This window comes from Ursus maritimus, unplaced genomic scaffold (assembly GCF_017311325.1).
Source record: "Ursus maritimus isolate PB19 unplaced genomic scaffold, ASM1731132v1 scaffold_29, whole genome shotgun sequence".
In the NCBI taxonomy this organism is placed as follows: Eukaryota; Metazoa; Chordata; class Mammalia; order Carnivora; family Ursidae; genus Ursus; species Ursus maritimus.
In genome coordinates, this window is record NW_024425452.1 from 5,109,664 (window position 1) to 5,122,590 (window position 12,927).

A 12,927-nucleotide genomic window follows, 5' to 3' on the forward strand; every position below is an offset into this window, starting at 1 on the left:
GATTTTCTTTTTCTTTTTAAATTTTCTCATGTTTTACTTTAAAAAGGAATTTGCATATATCAAGTGTCCTTGGGTGCATGGGTGTTGCAGTCAGTTAAGTGTCCAACTCTTGGCTTCCCCTCAGGTCGTGGTTTCAGAGTCATGGGATCAAGTCCTGCTTTGGGCTCCGCACTCAGCGGGGAGTCTGCTTGAGTTTCACTCTCTTACCCTCTCTTCTGCCTCTTCTCCCTACATTCTCTCTCTCTTTCTCTAAAATAAACAAATCAATCTTTAAATATATATATTTATTAATATATATTAATTATTATATTATTAATTATATCTAATTAATATGTATGGTATATTTATTAAATATGTATGTTTAATATATACATATATTAAACATATGTATTATATATATTAAATACGTATGTTTAATATACATATATATATATGTATATATCTCCACCAAGGAGTCCAAAGGGCAGCAACAAATGCGACAAGAACCAGTTTATACTCAACTCCTTGCAAGATGTGGCCGCTTCCTGGAGATGGAGTAGCTAAATTGCAGAGGAGGAAACTAGCACACTCCCTTCTGAGAGAGAAAACCAAAGACAGTCGAGAAAGTGGAATTGTGCACTTAGGAGAGATCCTCAACAAGATAAACAGATAACCATCAGGAATATTTCACTTCTCAAATTGGGAAGAAAAGAAAAATGATGAAACCCAATGCTGGCAATGATGTAAGAAAATAAGCATTCGCATTTTTCTGATATGAGAGTGAGTTTGGAACAATCTGGAGGCAAATCTAGTAATACCTTTTAGGTGCCTTAAAATACACATGTCTTTTAATTTAGCAATTTCACCTCCAGAAGGGGAAAATAGAGGTAATGAAGAACCTAGCTTCTTGGAACTTCATTATAATATTAATTATGAGCAAGAACTTAGAAATATCCTAAAGACCAAATAATAGGCAGCTGGTTTAATGGATTACGATACATAGGAATGATGCAGGAGATGAAAAAGACACGGAAAGATGTTCATGATATACGAGTAAAAAAAAAAAGAAAAACAAAATTGAAAAATAGTATGCAGAGTGTTAGTTGACAATGACCAAAACAAAACAAATGAGAAAAATCACCAGAAAACCTTGATTTTAAAAACATACATTTATTAGATTGATTTCAATAAAAAAAGAACACCTCTTTGATAGAGTCTTAGTAGTAATTCAGAAGAAGGGAGTCAGGGAGGGACATTTACAGGGTTTTAGAGCGAGAGCCCAGTGTTTATAAGGTGGGTCTCACCAGGCAGGGAACAGGTTGGGATGGGGCACTTTTGGACCTAAAACTTTGGATTGGTGGGCACAGCAAGGGAAGGTCTTAAAGTAAATATTATTGAGCACCATGCTGGTCCTAGTAAGTAAGCAAGTAACCAGTTTGTTACGATTTGTGTCTAGTCCCAGTATTATTCCAGAGCAAAGGGAAAAGTGCTTTAGCCATAACTGTTTATCATAGAGACAGAAAAGTTCATTGGTTTCAGTTCTCAATCACAGCTCTCTTTTTGTTAAAAAAAAAATTACTCATGTTGATATTTCTATCTCACTAGAAAAGTCTGAGAAGAGAATGATTTACACATTAAAGGTGGTCATCTCTGGGCAGAAGGCTTACAGCTGTTCTTGTATATTTCTTCTCTTTCACTTCTCTGCATTTTCTAAATTTTCTCTAATGAACATATATTCAGAAAAAAAAGATGTATTTGTTTAACTCATATTTAGCCAGATAGTTCCAGAATGATAGTATCCAGAGTCACCCTCACCTCAAAGCTTCCAGTCCCTTTCTAAACAGAACACCCAACCTACACAGAATTTTGTGGCCAACTTGGGAAACCAGCTAAATTGCTACCTCATCACAACCGTGCAGTCCAATAAGCATCAGGCAGCTTTTCATCTTTTCAGACAGACAAAGAAACGCTGTATAGACTGCTTAGTAGGACCCTTTGTTCAAAGTCCATGGATGGCTGTGTCTCTCCTTGACTCACTGTTATCACTCCATTTCCAGAATTCTGGAGCAGTGGGTGTCAGGGACGGCAGGCAGGTGATGAATGAGATACGAGGTGAACCCAGAAGCCTAGAATACTGTCTCGTGATCCCCCAGTCAACCACTAATAACTATTTTTCAGCACATAACATTTGCTGAGTGCTAGACAAGGCGAGGCGTGGTACACAAATTGGATAATCTACACTCCATCACTTAAAGGAGCTTGGTATTTAATTGGGGAAAGAAAGGGTGGTGAGGAATAACTAATATACAGGCACAATTCCAGACACACAGCCAAGTGCAGCTCCATGGGTGGGTGCTATGCTGGCCCCCGTTACAGTATTTGTATCCTGGACCTCGTGTTGTCTAGACTCTGAGTCCTCTATATGTTTAGAGATAAGAAGTTTCTGGGCATCAAAATAGTCTAGTTAAAGGGAGGTTAAGCTCAAACTTTTTTTGAATTTCCATACTTTTTATTGACAATTTTTCCAAAATTTGATCTGCTTTATTTTCTGCAGTTTACAACTGCAGCTTAATGAACCTACTTGCAGGGTCCCAAGGTCATTTTCATTGCACATAGGTGTTGATGTCATTGAAAGGAGACTAAAAAGACAGGAAACTGACATAGATGTGAATTGATTCCAAGATAGACTGAAGTTTACTTTAAAAGAAAAAAAAAACCCACCAGTTTCTAATACCTATGTTGCTTCTTTCCATTACAAAGGACCACAGTGAGACCTTCCAACAGACTGACGGTTCCAATTGGCTGAAAGGTCATTTCCCTTTATAACCCTTTATCACCTGTAAGCACTCTTCATCAGGGAATTCATCATCCCAGACAAGGGGCCTTAGTAACCCTGTTGGGGAAACGGGGCTTTACTCAAGTTCATGTAATAACGTAATGATGGATTTAGGATTAGAAGTCCGATCTCCCGTTTTCCACCCTGAGCTTCCCCGAGTCTGATACCCCAGGCATTTTCCCATAAGGTAAAACTTACTGGGAATTCTGGGGACGTTAGCTACTAGACATAAAAATGGAAGAGACACAGCTCACATCACTTGTAAGTATAATGAGACACTCTAATTTCCAAGTTCACTTCTTGGCAGGTTTTCTGGAACAGGACTCCATTTCAATGCCAGACAGAGGCACGGCCACTCACGCACCCCTTGGTTTCATCACAGCATGATTAAGGAAACCAAGCTATAGAGAGATGAAGTCTCCCGTGCTCCCAGCCCTTGGTCAGCCTGCAGAGCGAACAATGGAAACATGGAACACGTCCCGCCTGAGCACTCTGATGACCGAACCGGCTATTAAAAACAACAACAGCAATAGTGACAACAAACTTGGCTCATCCACCACTTCAAATGCCTTCGACGGCTCGTAATAACAAACCAACCAACCCCCTCAAACAACCCAGGATGGATTACGGAATAGGACATGCAGAGTTGGAGCCAGGATCACAGTGGGCTGACTGAGCAGCTCCATGGTTCCATCAGGAGATGGACTCTCCCCACTCTTGGCGCCTTTTGCAGGGCATTGCCGGACGCTTGGCCCTCCTGGTCTCCAAGAGTGGCAGCATTTCCAGGCCTCAAACCCACAGTCAGAGGCAGTGACTTAAGGAGCCACTTCTTCAGAACAAGATCTTTCTCAGAAGTTCCCAAACAAATCTCTTCTCCCAATACTGGGTAGAACTTGGTCAAGACCCCACTCCAAAACCAGCCACAGTCAGGAGGACAGACTCAGACCATTCAGGGTTCACCCCTTGGAACTGGGGTGGGAACAACGTTTACCTGAGTCCTGTGAGGATGGGGATGGGAAGGGGTGGGGAGGAAGACCCCTGACCCAATCAGAGCCCTGCCAGAGGAACACAGGGTGGTCGGGATGGAGGGAGACCATCGACACCATGTTCTGAGCTCCAGGCCACCTCTCCCAGCAGGATTTGTTCCCTGAATCAGGTGTTTCGTCCCTTCCGAGGTGAGAAGAAGCTGTTCTGACAGAGCTCGGATGACCTAGGGATCTGTGAATGCTCATAGAGGGCTTCATCAGGTATCAATGTTGGCTTCAGGTAAAACTTACTGAAGGCTCTGAAGGCCTTGATCTAGAGTCAGTGGTGTTCTAGGGGTGGGAATTTAGGCCAGGAACACTGATAGGGCCAGGCTATTGTGGGCAAAGAGAGAGCTTTGGGTGCAGGTAGACCAGTATTTTAAAGTACTTCTTAAACCATACCTGGACTGTCACTATTGGCTTACCCCCAGGTATAATGATACAGATAAGAAATTGAAGTGAGAACCAGGAAGGAACATCAGTATTTTTTTTTAACCCAGCCCATGTTCTATGATAGAATTCAGCCCTGCTAAAACAAAAATTGATTTTTGGATGACTGGGTCACAAACTTCTTGCTTTTCCTTTTCTTCTTCTTCTTTTTCTTTGTACTTGCTTTTGATTTTTAAGAATAATGAACATATTCTCTTCTATAATGGGAAAACAGAATAACTTTTATTTGGAAAAAAAAAAAGGTAGTCCACATTTGTCATTTAAAACAACATAGGAAATCCCCATCTCAAATAAGCAGTCTGATGATTACTTTTGTAATAGTTGAAATAAACCAACTTTATTGGAATCAGTCATTACCCATCAAGACTGGAAAACAAATTTATAACTGGTTCAGATTCATGAAGAAAACATTCAGCAATATCTTCATTAAAAGGCAACTTATATTTATTAAGGCTTGAAAGCAAGTCCTGCTATTTTGTTACCACAGTTAAAGGTCTTGAGGAAATCAAGTAACCATCATTTGGAGTGTGTTTATAAAATGTAATGTTTGTTCTTTTACAAAAGCTAGGCATCTTTTGCTAAATTAGTTGACCCCCAGCTTTTAGAATGGGACAAACACGAGGTCAGGAAAGTTAGACAAATTTCAAACATCAGCTGGATATTTTATATTTTAAGTATATGCATAATCATTATTGTGAAATTTCTAACTATGCATAAAATATCTCAGATAATTGGATCCCTTAAACTATGTTTTTCAAAGAAAAACAAAAACAGAAAAAAAAGAAAAAACCAACCAGACTGGTTTTATAGAAAGAGAGATTAGCCCATCCCTATAATGAGGCAATCTTTCATTTCATTTTTGGTTGGTGAGGGGAGCATTGGATCTAATTTCTCAAGTAACATTAAATAAAATGGTACACACTTTGGATCATACCTCATGATGAAAGGAAAGCATCCTGAAACTAAGCCAGGAGAAGAATACTGGCAAAGGTAGACAGCGTTTGAATGCTGAAAAGCACTGGATAGAAGAAAATGGGTCTTGTTTGCAGAAAAGGCTCCAAGGCCAAAGATGTGATGTCTGTTCTCCTAACTTTAGAACTAGGATGCTTCACATGCCCGTTTCTCTCTCGAACGCTTACGATTCTTTTTAATGGCATGTGAAAAAATAAGGAAGTGATCCCTTAGGAATCACTGAACTTAGTTTTAATAATAAGTTGATACTTCATCTTTCCAAGGAGAGAGACAACGGCACCTTGATTCACTCTGTTACATAAATGGCTCCTGGCCGCTGGGAATAGCAGTGGGTCACGGAAATACCTACTGGATTCCTGCTGCCTCTAGACCAGTTTAATTTTAGGCAGACTCTTCACTGGTTTCTCACGATGGAAAACTCTTACTAGACAGACCTGTACCTTCCTGACTCTGCCGCTCTTTTAATTCTATTTGTCTAGGCCTTCCTGATTCCTGGGATTCTTAGGTCTTCAAGGTCTTCCAGGCTCGATTCATCCTGCAACAATGCGAAGATGCTTGGTGTTGTCTTTGTGCAGAATGGCCAGTGGGCATTCTGAAGGAAACTTCATTCTTGGTGAAGCCTTTTTCTAATGAAAAGACCAAGATCCTTGCTGGCCGCACCAGCAGGAGATGTGAACACAGGACACTGGCATTTCCTGGGAAGCTGGAACCAGTCTGAGGTGGTGTGGCCAAATAAGTGTGTTTGGCTTTTCAAAGCCTGTGATTCTGAGTAGTCAGGCGTTTGACTTTCTTTACCAGGAGACAAAGACACACAATAGACTGAACCATGCTCTAGAACACTCAAGCTTTTATTATCCAGCTCATCATTTAAGGTTATTAAAATCTTACCCAATACCTTCTCTCTGGGCCAACCTGATAGATGGGTAAATTCAACACAGTTATTCTGAGTTTGAGTCTTCTTTCTGCCTCAGCCTCCCACTATGCTATCCCACAAAAATAAAATAAAATAGTGACCTGAAAGTCAAAGGAGAAAAATAAATCCAAAATAAAATAGGATCTCAATCCAAACCCTTTCAAATGCCACTGAAAAGCTTTTCAAGGGATCAGGATTCATTCAAGACCAATGATAGGGTGACGTCCTGTCTTAAAACTCTGGAGTCCAAACTGCAAACCTTCAGTACTCCCTGAGTTGATTCTGGAGACTCCTAAGGACCTCATGATACTGATACTTGAAGATGATTTGCTGTGTATGTGACAGGGTTGTGGCCAAAGCCCAGGGAGGCTGAAGGATCTGGAGAAAAATCTCTTTTGGAAAAAATAATCAGAAGGTAATATTATTATTATTTAAAAATATTCTGCTTAATCTGGTCATAAGACATTAAAGCTCTCAATCAAAAGTCAGATGTATTATGTAATAATCTATTGAAATAAAAAGATATTCCTGAATTAAGTACTCAGAAGTGCTTTCCATCTGTAACTCCATCCCCTATTTTCAATGGTTATAATTGATCGTGTAACTGCCCCCCCCCCCACTGGTGCCTTAATATCGTTATTTATGTAAAACTAAGTCAACCACAGAAGGAACATCTAAAAACAACAATGTTGATTCAGTTTGGCTTCTTTGTTTTTAAAGACTGTTTTTAAAGACTTGCCAATGGCTGACTTCTGACTCTCAGATCAGTCATTAATACCAGACAAGCCCTAGCCGGGAGCTGGGCCACCTGGGGGCCTGTTTTCTCTGTCCTGCTGGCTGTGCTACACCGAAGCGCTTCTAGAAAAGCACCACTGTGGGTCTCTGGAAAGTAAACTGCCTCTTAGGTCATCATTCCTGTGTTGCTAAACCCAGGGAAGGGTTTCTGAGGACAGCAGGATTTACACTAATTAAAAGTCCTCTGGGATCATTCAAGACTTCATCTCCCAAGAGGCCAGTTCGGGGCTTTTCCCTACAGTAAAAAGAACTGTTTCCTCACCATGCTCCTTTTTAAACATGTCTGGGAGCTAAGTTCCCAGGGAGTCCCTGGGAAGCTTCCTTTAGGGGTGGGAATGAATCAACGCCTCCTGCCCTTGCAAAGCTCTCAGGCTAATAAAACGTCCTACTGAGAAATCTCGTCTTCCTCAGCGGGCTCAAGGGGCTCCTGCTTCCTCCCCTCTACTCAGATCAGTGGGCCATGTGATTTCTTCAGAGATCCCTGGAGGCAGGTCCGTCTGGGGGTTGCTGGGGTGAGCATATGCCAATGTTTCTATGGAAAGGACCGTGCTGCCCTGACCTTCCTGAACAATGAGCCGGGTCCCAGGCTTTCTGGCACATGGGAGCTTCACTCTACCCGCGGGCAGCCCGGATGGGAGGCCTGCTGAAGGGGACCGTCTATGGAGGGTGGCTTTTCTCACAGGGCATCACTAGGGCAGAGGGCTGACGATTAGCTCATTTTTCTTAGTTTCCTCTGCATAGGTCCCCAGGCTTGAGCCAGGTGAGCTTTGAAGGAGGTGAAACTCAAGGAAAACGACTAAGGAGTGAAATATTAGCTAAAAAACGTTCCTTCTTCATCTGGCAGGTGAGTGAGATGGCAGGAAAATTAACCCAGATAGGGCATCTACTTTACTTCAAGCCCAAACCACACGGTTTCCCAGTCAGAAAGGCCCATGGACTTTCTTCCTAAGGTGTTCCATGATCTTGCCATCTCTCACCCACCAGAGGCTGCAGCCAGATTAGCCAGAACCCCCACCTGGCTGGCAGACCCGCATTCCAGAACAACTTGAAGAAACTGGAAAGTCAGTTTTGGCCAATTCTTGGGGTTTTGCTCTAAGGTTGACATCAGCAGTTCGAGATTTAGTGAGATCATGAGAGAGAAGACCTGTGTGAAAGATTCCCAGGGAACATCGGGCCTCATAAAGAACTTCTTTATCTCCAACCCCTCCTCCCCCACCCCCCACCTCCCAACTGCTTTCTCACAGACCAAAATTCACTTGTGGGTCAAACAATCAAACCCAGGCATGTCATCTCCAACAAAACTACCCCGAAGCAAGCAACCCCCATGGCTGGTAGACCCCGTGGGTCTTTTGGCATCGACACTGCTCCTCCTCCCCTTCCCAGTCCCCTGATTTGCGACTGCATGCCAGTTTCCCTCCCTCAAAAGGCCTGGACAGTTTAGAACCAGAGGTTGGTGTCAGCCAGATACACAAGAGCATCGTGACCTTCTCAACACTGCAGCCAAAAGAGACGGTCTGAAATGGTTTTCCAGTCTGGTCTTCAGTGCCCGGTGTGACCAGAGCATCAGAAAGCAGAGAGGGACTGAAGGTGTGGGTGCCAACTGGCAAATCCACAGCCTGCCTGTCCTCCATTCACTCCCGCAAACGCAGAGACTGTCTTTCTAGTAAGAACTACCATGGCATCTGTCCTTGGCTGCTACCAACCAAGAGGAGGGGAGAAGGGGACACGGTGCTGCATGTTCCTAACGCAGCTGAGCATTGATTCTGATGTTGGCGGAGGGGCCAGGGACAGTCCCCTGGGTGGGTTGTCCAGCCCTGACCCCAGACACACACTGAAACCCAGACCGGGCCCAAAGGCTGAGAGCTTGACATTTCTACATTTCTGCTTGCAGATGCCGGCGTGATCAGATGGGGTGGGCTCGGACCTCCGTAAGACACGGCAGGCTGGAGTCCCAGGAGGCCAGCGACAAAACGCGGAAGGGGAGTCTGTGAGGCCGGGGTTCCTTTGGGAGAAGCCGAGTCCTTCTGCTGCCAGCGGTGGGGCAAGGTGGCCCAGCTCAGGACCGGCTGAGGCGCTTGGCGACGTCGGCGTAGGCCGACTCGATCTCCTTGTCGGCCGCGCAGGTGTTGGTGAACTCGTCCCGGGCGTACGCGTTCTTCAGGTACCGCCACAGGCCCGTCATCTCGGCCGGGAAATCGTAGTTGCGGTACTTCTTGGCCACGATCTACAACACAGACGGCAGCACAGAGATGGCGTGAAGGCACGAGACAAACCATCGGGAGGGACCCCGCGTGCGTGCAGGGTGGGGGAGACCCCGCGTGCGTGCAGGGTGGGGGAGACCCCGCGTGCGTGCAGGGTGGGGGAGACCCCGCGCGCAGCACGGTGGGCCGGCGGCAAAATGTTCGTCTTGCAAGGTGGGGGTGCTGCCTTCTTTCCATCCTCTCTACACTTATTTATTTCGTAATATATATATTTTTTGCCCTTTGACCTAGGCATTCTGCTACGAGGGATTTTTTCCTTAGGAAATCATCACAGAGATTTAGCTGCCTATGTGTGATCACGGACGAAGAGTAAAAAATGCAATAGTAAAAAAAATGGCAGGGAAAGAAATGTCCAGCAATAGGTACATGGATAAATGCATTATCATACAGTGCCAGACTGGAGAGCCTTTAGAAATGATGCTGCAGAGGAAGTCCCAGGCATCTGGAAAACTCTTCTAGATCATTAAGTGGGTGCCTGGGTGGCTCCGTCCGTTAAGCATCTGCCTTTGGCTCAGGTCATGATCCCAGAGTCCTGGGATCAAGTCCCACATCGGGTTTCCTGCTCTGTGGGGAGTCTGCTTCCCCTTCTGTCCCCTGCTCATGCTCTCTCTTATTCTTTCTCTCTATCTCAAATCAATAAATAAAATCTTAAAAGAAAAAAAAAGATTGTTAAGTTTCAAGTGCAGTGCAAACAAATTAATAAATAAATTAAAATTTTTAAAAAGTGCAGTAGAATGCATTTGGAGAAATATGTGCAGTGACTGGAAGTATATATACCAATATATTACCAGTGGTTATGTCTGACTGATAGAATTATAAATCTTTTCCCCTCATCCACTTTTTTTACATAAACACCCTTATTTATAGGGGAGAACAAAAAGCATAAAAAGTAAGTTAGATGTTGGAATGTACATGCAGGCTCCAGGTATGATGTGGGAGTGAACAAATCGTGATTTCTATTCTCTTCGGAGTTTGCCACCTGTGGGGGCTGTGGACGGGTGTTCGGGGGAGGGGCTGTTTGTACTGAAACAGTAACATAGTGTTAAGACCATGGGCTCTGGATCCCCGCTAACTGGATCATCAATTTTACTGCACTACATAACAGCTGTGTGACCTTGGACTAGTGACTTAGCCTCCCTGAGGCCCAATTTCTTTATCTCTAAAGTGAAGGTAATAATAGGACCTACCTTGGAGTAACAGATTCGTTAATACACATAAAATGCTTAGAGGAGTGGCTGGCTTATACTGAGTGCTCAAGAAACATTATCTCCTATGATAATTCACTGAGGCCCATCGTTTGCCCATTTGCATGCAGAGGGGGTGACCTGTGTAGTGACATGGGGCCTCAAACTCAGAAGGGCTTGCTTTTGGTTCAATGCTCTGCTGTCACCATCTGGAAATTCTGAGTACTTTTTAACAGGGGCCCCTTTATTGATACAGCACGCTGGGCTCCGCACATTAGCTGGTCTTGCTTCTAGCTCTTTGGAGCCGGAGTGGGAATAGCAAAGAGTAGTCTCTCTCCTAAGGCACTGACTTCTGACTCCTTCCCTTGCTTTCTTTTTAGAGAGGTCTTCAGGCTGCGGGCCCTGGGATCTTCCCCCTCAGAGAATCCCCGAGTTCAACTACTCTGGGCTTTCATCTTCATTTTGGTGCCAGTGATGTTCAGGGTTCCCTGGAAAGCTGTGCTGAGTGAACACAGCGCTGACCTATTGCATGAAAAACTCAGCCTCATCAGTGTGACCACATTCCCAAGGAGCATGCATTTTCCCCTTCCCTTCTCCTGCATCGGTTTGGAAGTTCTGTTACAATAGTAAGCCCTGTTCTATTCCAAATTTCAGTTCCTGCTTCAGTATCCTAGCTCTTCCCTAGCTTGTGAGCAGTATAAGGACAGGAACCCCATCTTCTTCATTTCTATGCTGCCTGATAATAACGTTAAGATTTTTTTAAAAAGATGTTATTTATTTAAGAGAGAGCGAAAGTACAAGGGTGGGGGGAGCAGGCTCCCCACTGAGCAGGGAGGCCCCAGTGACAATGCGGGGTTCGATCCCAGGACCTTGGGATCATGACCTGAGCTGAAGGCAGATGCTTCACTGACTGGGCCACCCAGGCGCCTCTCAATAACACAGTTTATAAGAGTAGCGGCACTAGCGAGCATGTGTTTACTATGTGCTCTGCTCCAGGCTGTTTTAAGCACATGCAAGCATCTTAAACCCCTAAATAACTCTATAAGGAAGAGTGTATTATATTCCCATTTTACAGATGAGGAAAGTAAGGCAAAGAGAAGTTCAATAAGTAAGGATTCAATAAACAGCTGTATTGCATCTTTACTATCTTCGGGTATCTTAAATCAAAGTGCATCTAGAGTCAAATGTAAGAAACTCACTTAATTGTGGAGACTGAAGATCCTTAGCAGTGAGCCAACTGAGGCCATTAGAGCAAAAATGGGTTACACAGTGTGGCACAGGAAATGAATTAATTCAACCGATATCTTTTGAGTAATCACTAATGTTTATTATAGTCCTTGCTTTTCTTTTTCTTTCGAGTGTAATTGACACACAATGTCACATTCGTTTCAGGTGCACCCCGTAGTCCATATGCTCTGTATGGACAAGTCTATATGCTCCGCCCTGCTCACCAGCAGGGAAGCTCCCATCTGTCACCATAGGACGCTATTACAATATCATTGACTCTATTCCTTCTGCTGGGCCTGGTATTCCCATGACAGTCCTTCCCTTCTCTCCACATGGCCACCCAGCCATATGCAAATAAGAAAGGAAGGGCTGTATTCAGAATCCCTTGTGTGTCAGTTACCCAGCTATTGTTCCTTATCTCCAAATCATCCTTGTGTTTGTTTCTTTGGGGCGCTGGGACGCTGGGACTGGGACGTTTGGTCGCTGGGGCCTGGACTCTGCAAATCACACCTGTTCCGCCAGTGGCTCCCTGTTAGGATCTGCCAAGAGGGGGCGCTAGAGAGAGAGTCAGCAAGGCTGGAGGAGGGAGAAGGGCCACTCCTTTCTGGCCTGGGCATCCTGTTCCCATCAGATGCTCCTTTGCTCCCGCGAGGGCAGCTGAGTCCAGTTTTCTTGTTTTGCCATCACTGGTGGAACCAGTGTCCTCACCCTGGCTGAGAGAGGCCAACGCACAACAGTGACCCCACTGCAGGGGTTGGGGGCCAGAGCCCTGGGCCATCCCTTCAACTCAGACCCCAGTCGCAGCTCAGCAGTGCCCCACCTCAGAGGTCCGAGTTCGGCTCTGCGGGGGCCCTTCATCTAAGTTTCCAAGTTTAGATCCTTGCGACCTCTTCTGTTTGCCTCCCCTGCCTCAGGAAGGTGGCACCTCATGGTACATTTTGCCTTCCTAGTTCTTCAGTACTCACTGCTCTTTCTATTAAATGCTCTCGGTTAATAGAATTGGCTTGGGGTGGTCACCAAAGAAGCCATCCCCACGATGTTCTGCCCAGCTTCGGTGTGACTAAGAAGCAAAGGTGAAAGCAAACGCTGGGGCCAGCACCCATTGCCAGTTCTCCTTGACCTCCCCCTGTTCACTGCACGGTGAGGGTCCCTTGGGTTTGCCCAGGAGGCTTTGAAAAGAAGCTGCCCTGACTAAGGGGCAAGTCGGTACAGGAGCGGCGGGTCACAAACCGACAGATGGAGTGGCCTCGAGTCTCTCCATGCTGGGAGTTGTTTTCATTTTTAA

General features: G+C 44.8%; 1 protein-coding gene across 2 annotated transcripts in view; it reads right to left on the reverse strand.

Annotated features, from left to right (window-relative positions):
- Positions 1-6,087: 6,087 nt before the first annotated feature.
- Positions 6,088-12,927, reverse strand: part of CLIC5 (chloride intracellular channel 5) — a 102,613-nt gene continuing 95,773 nt past the window's right edge. For both annotated transcript variants that reach the window (XM_008691844.2, XM_008691845.2), the window contains exon 6: positions 6,088-9,194. In XM_008691844.2, coding sequence (XP_008690066.1) covers positions 9,027-9,194 — 168 coding nt within the window. In that variant the 3' untranslated portion in view covers positions 6,088-9,026. The remainder of the gene's footprint in view (positions 9,195-12,927) is intronic.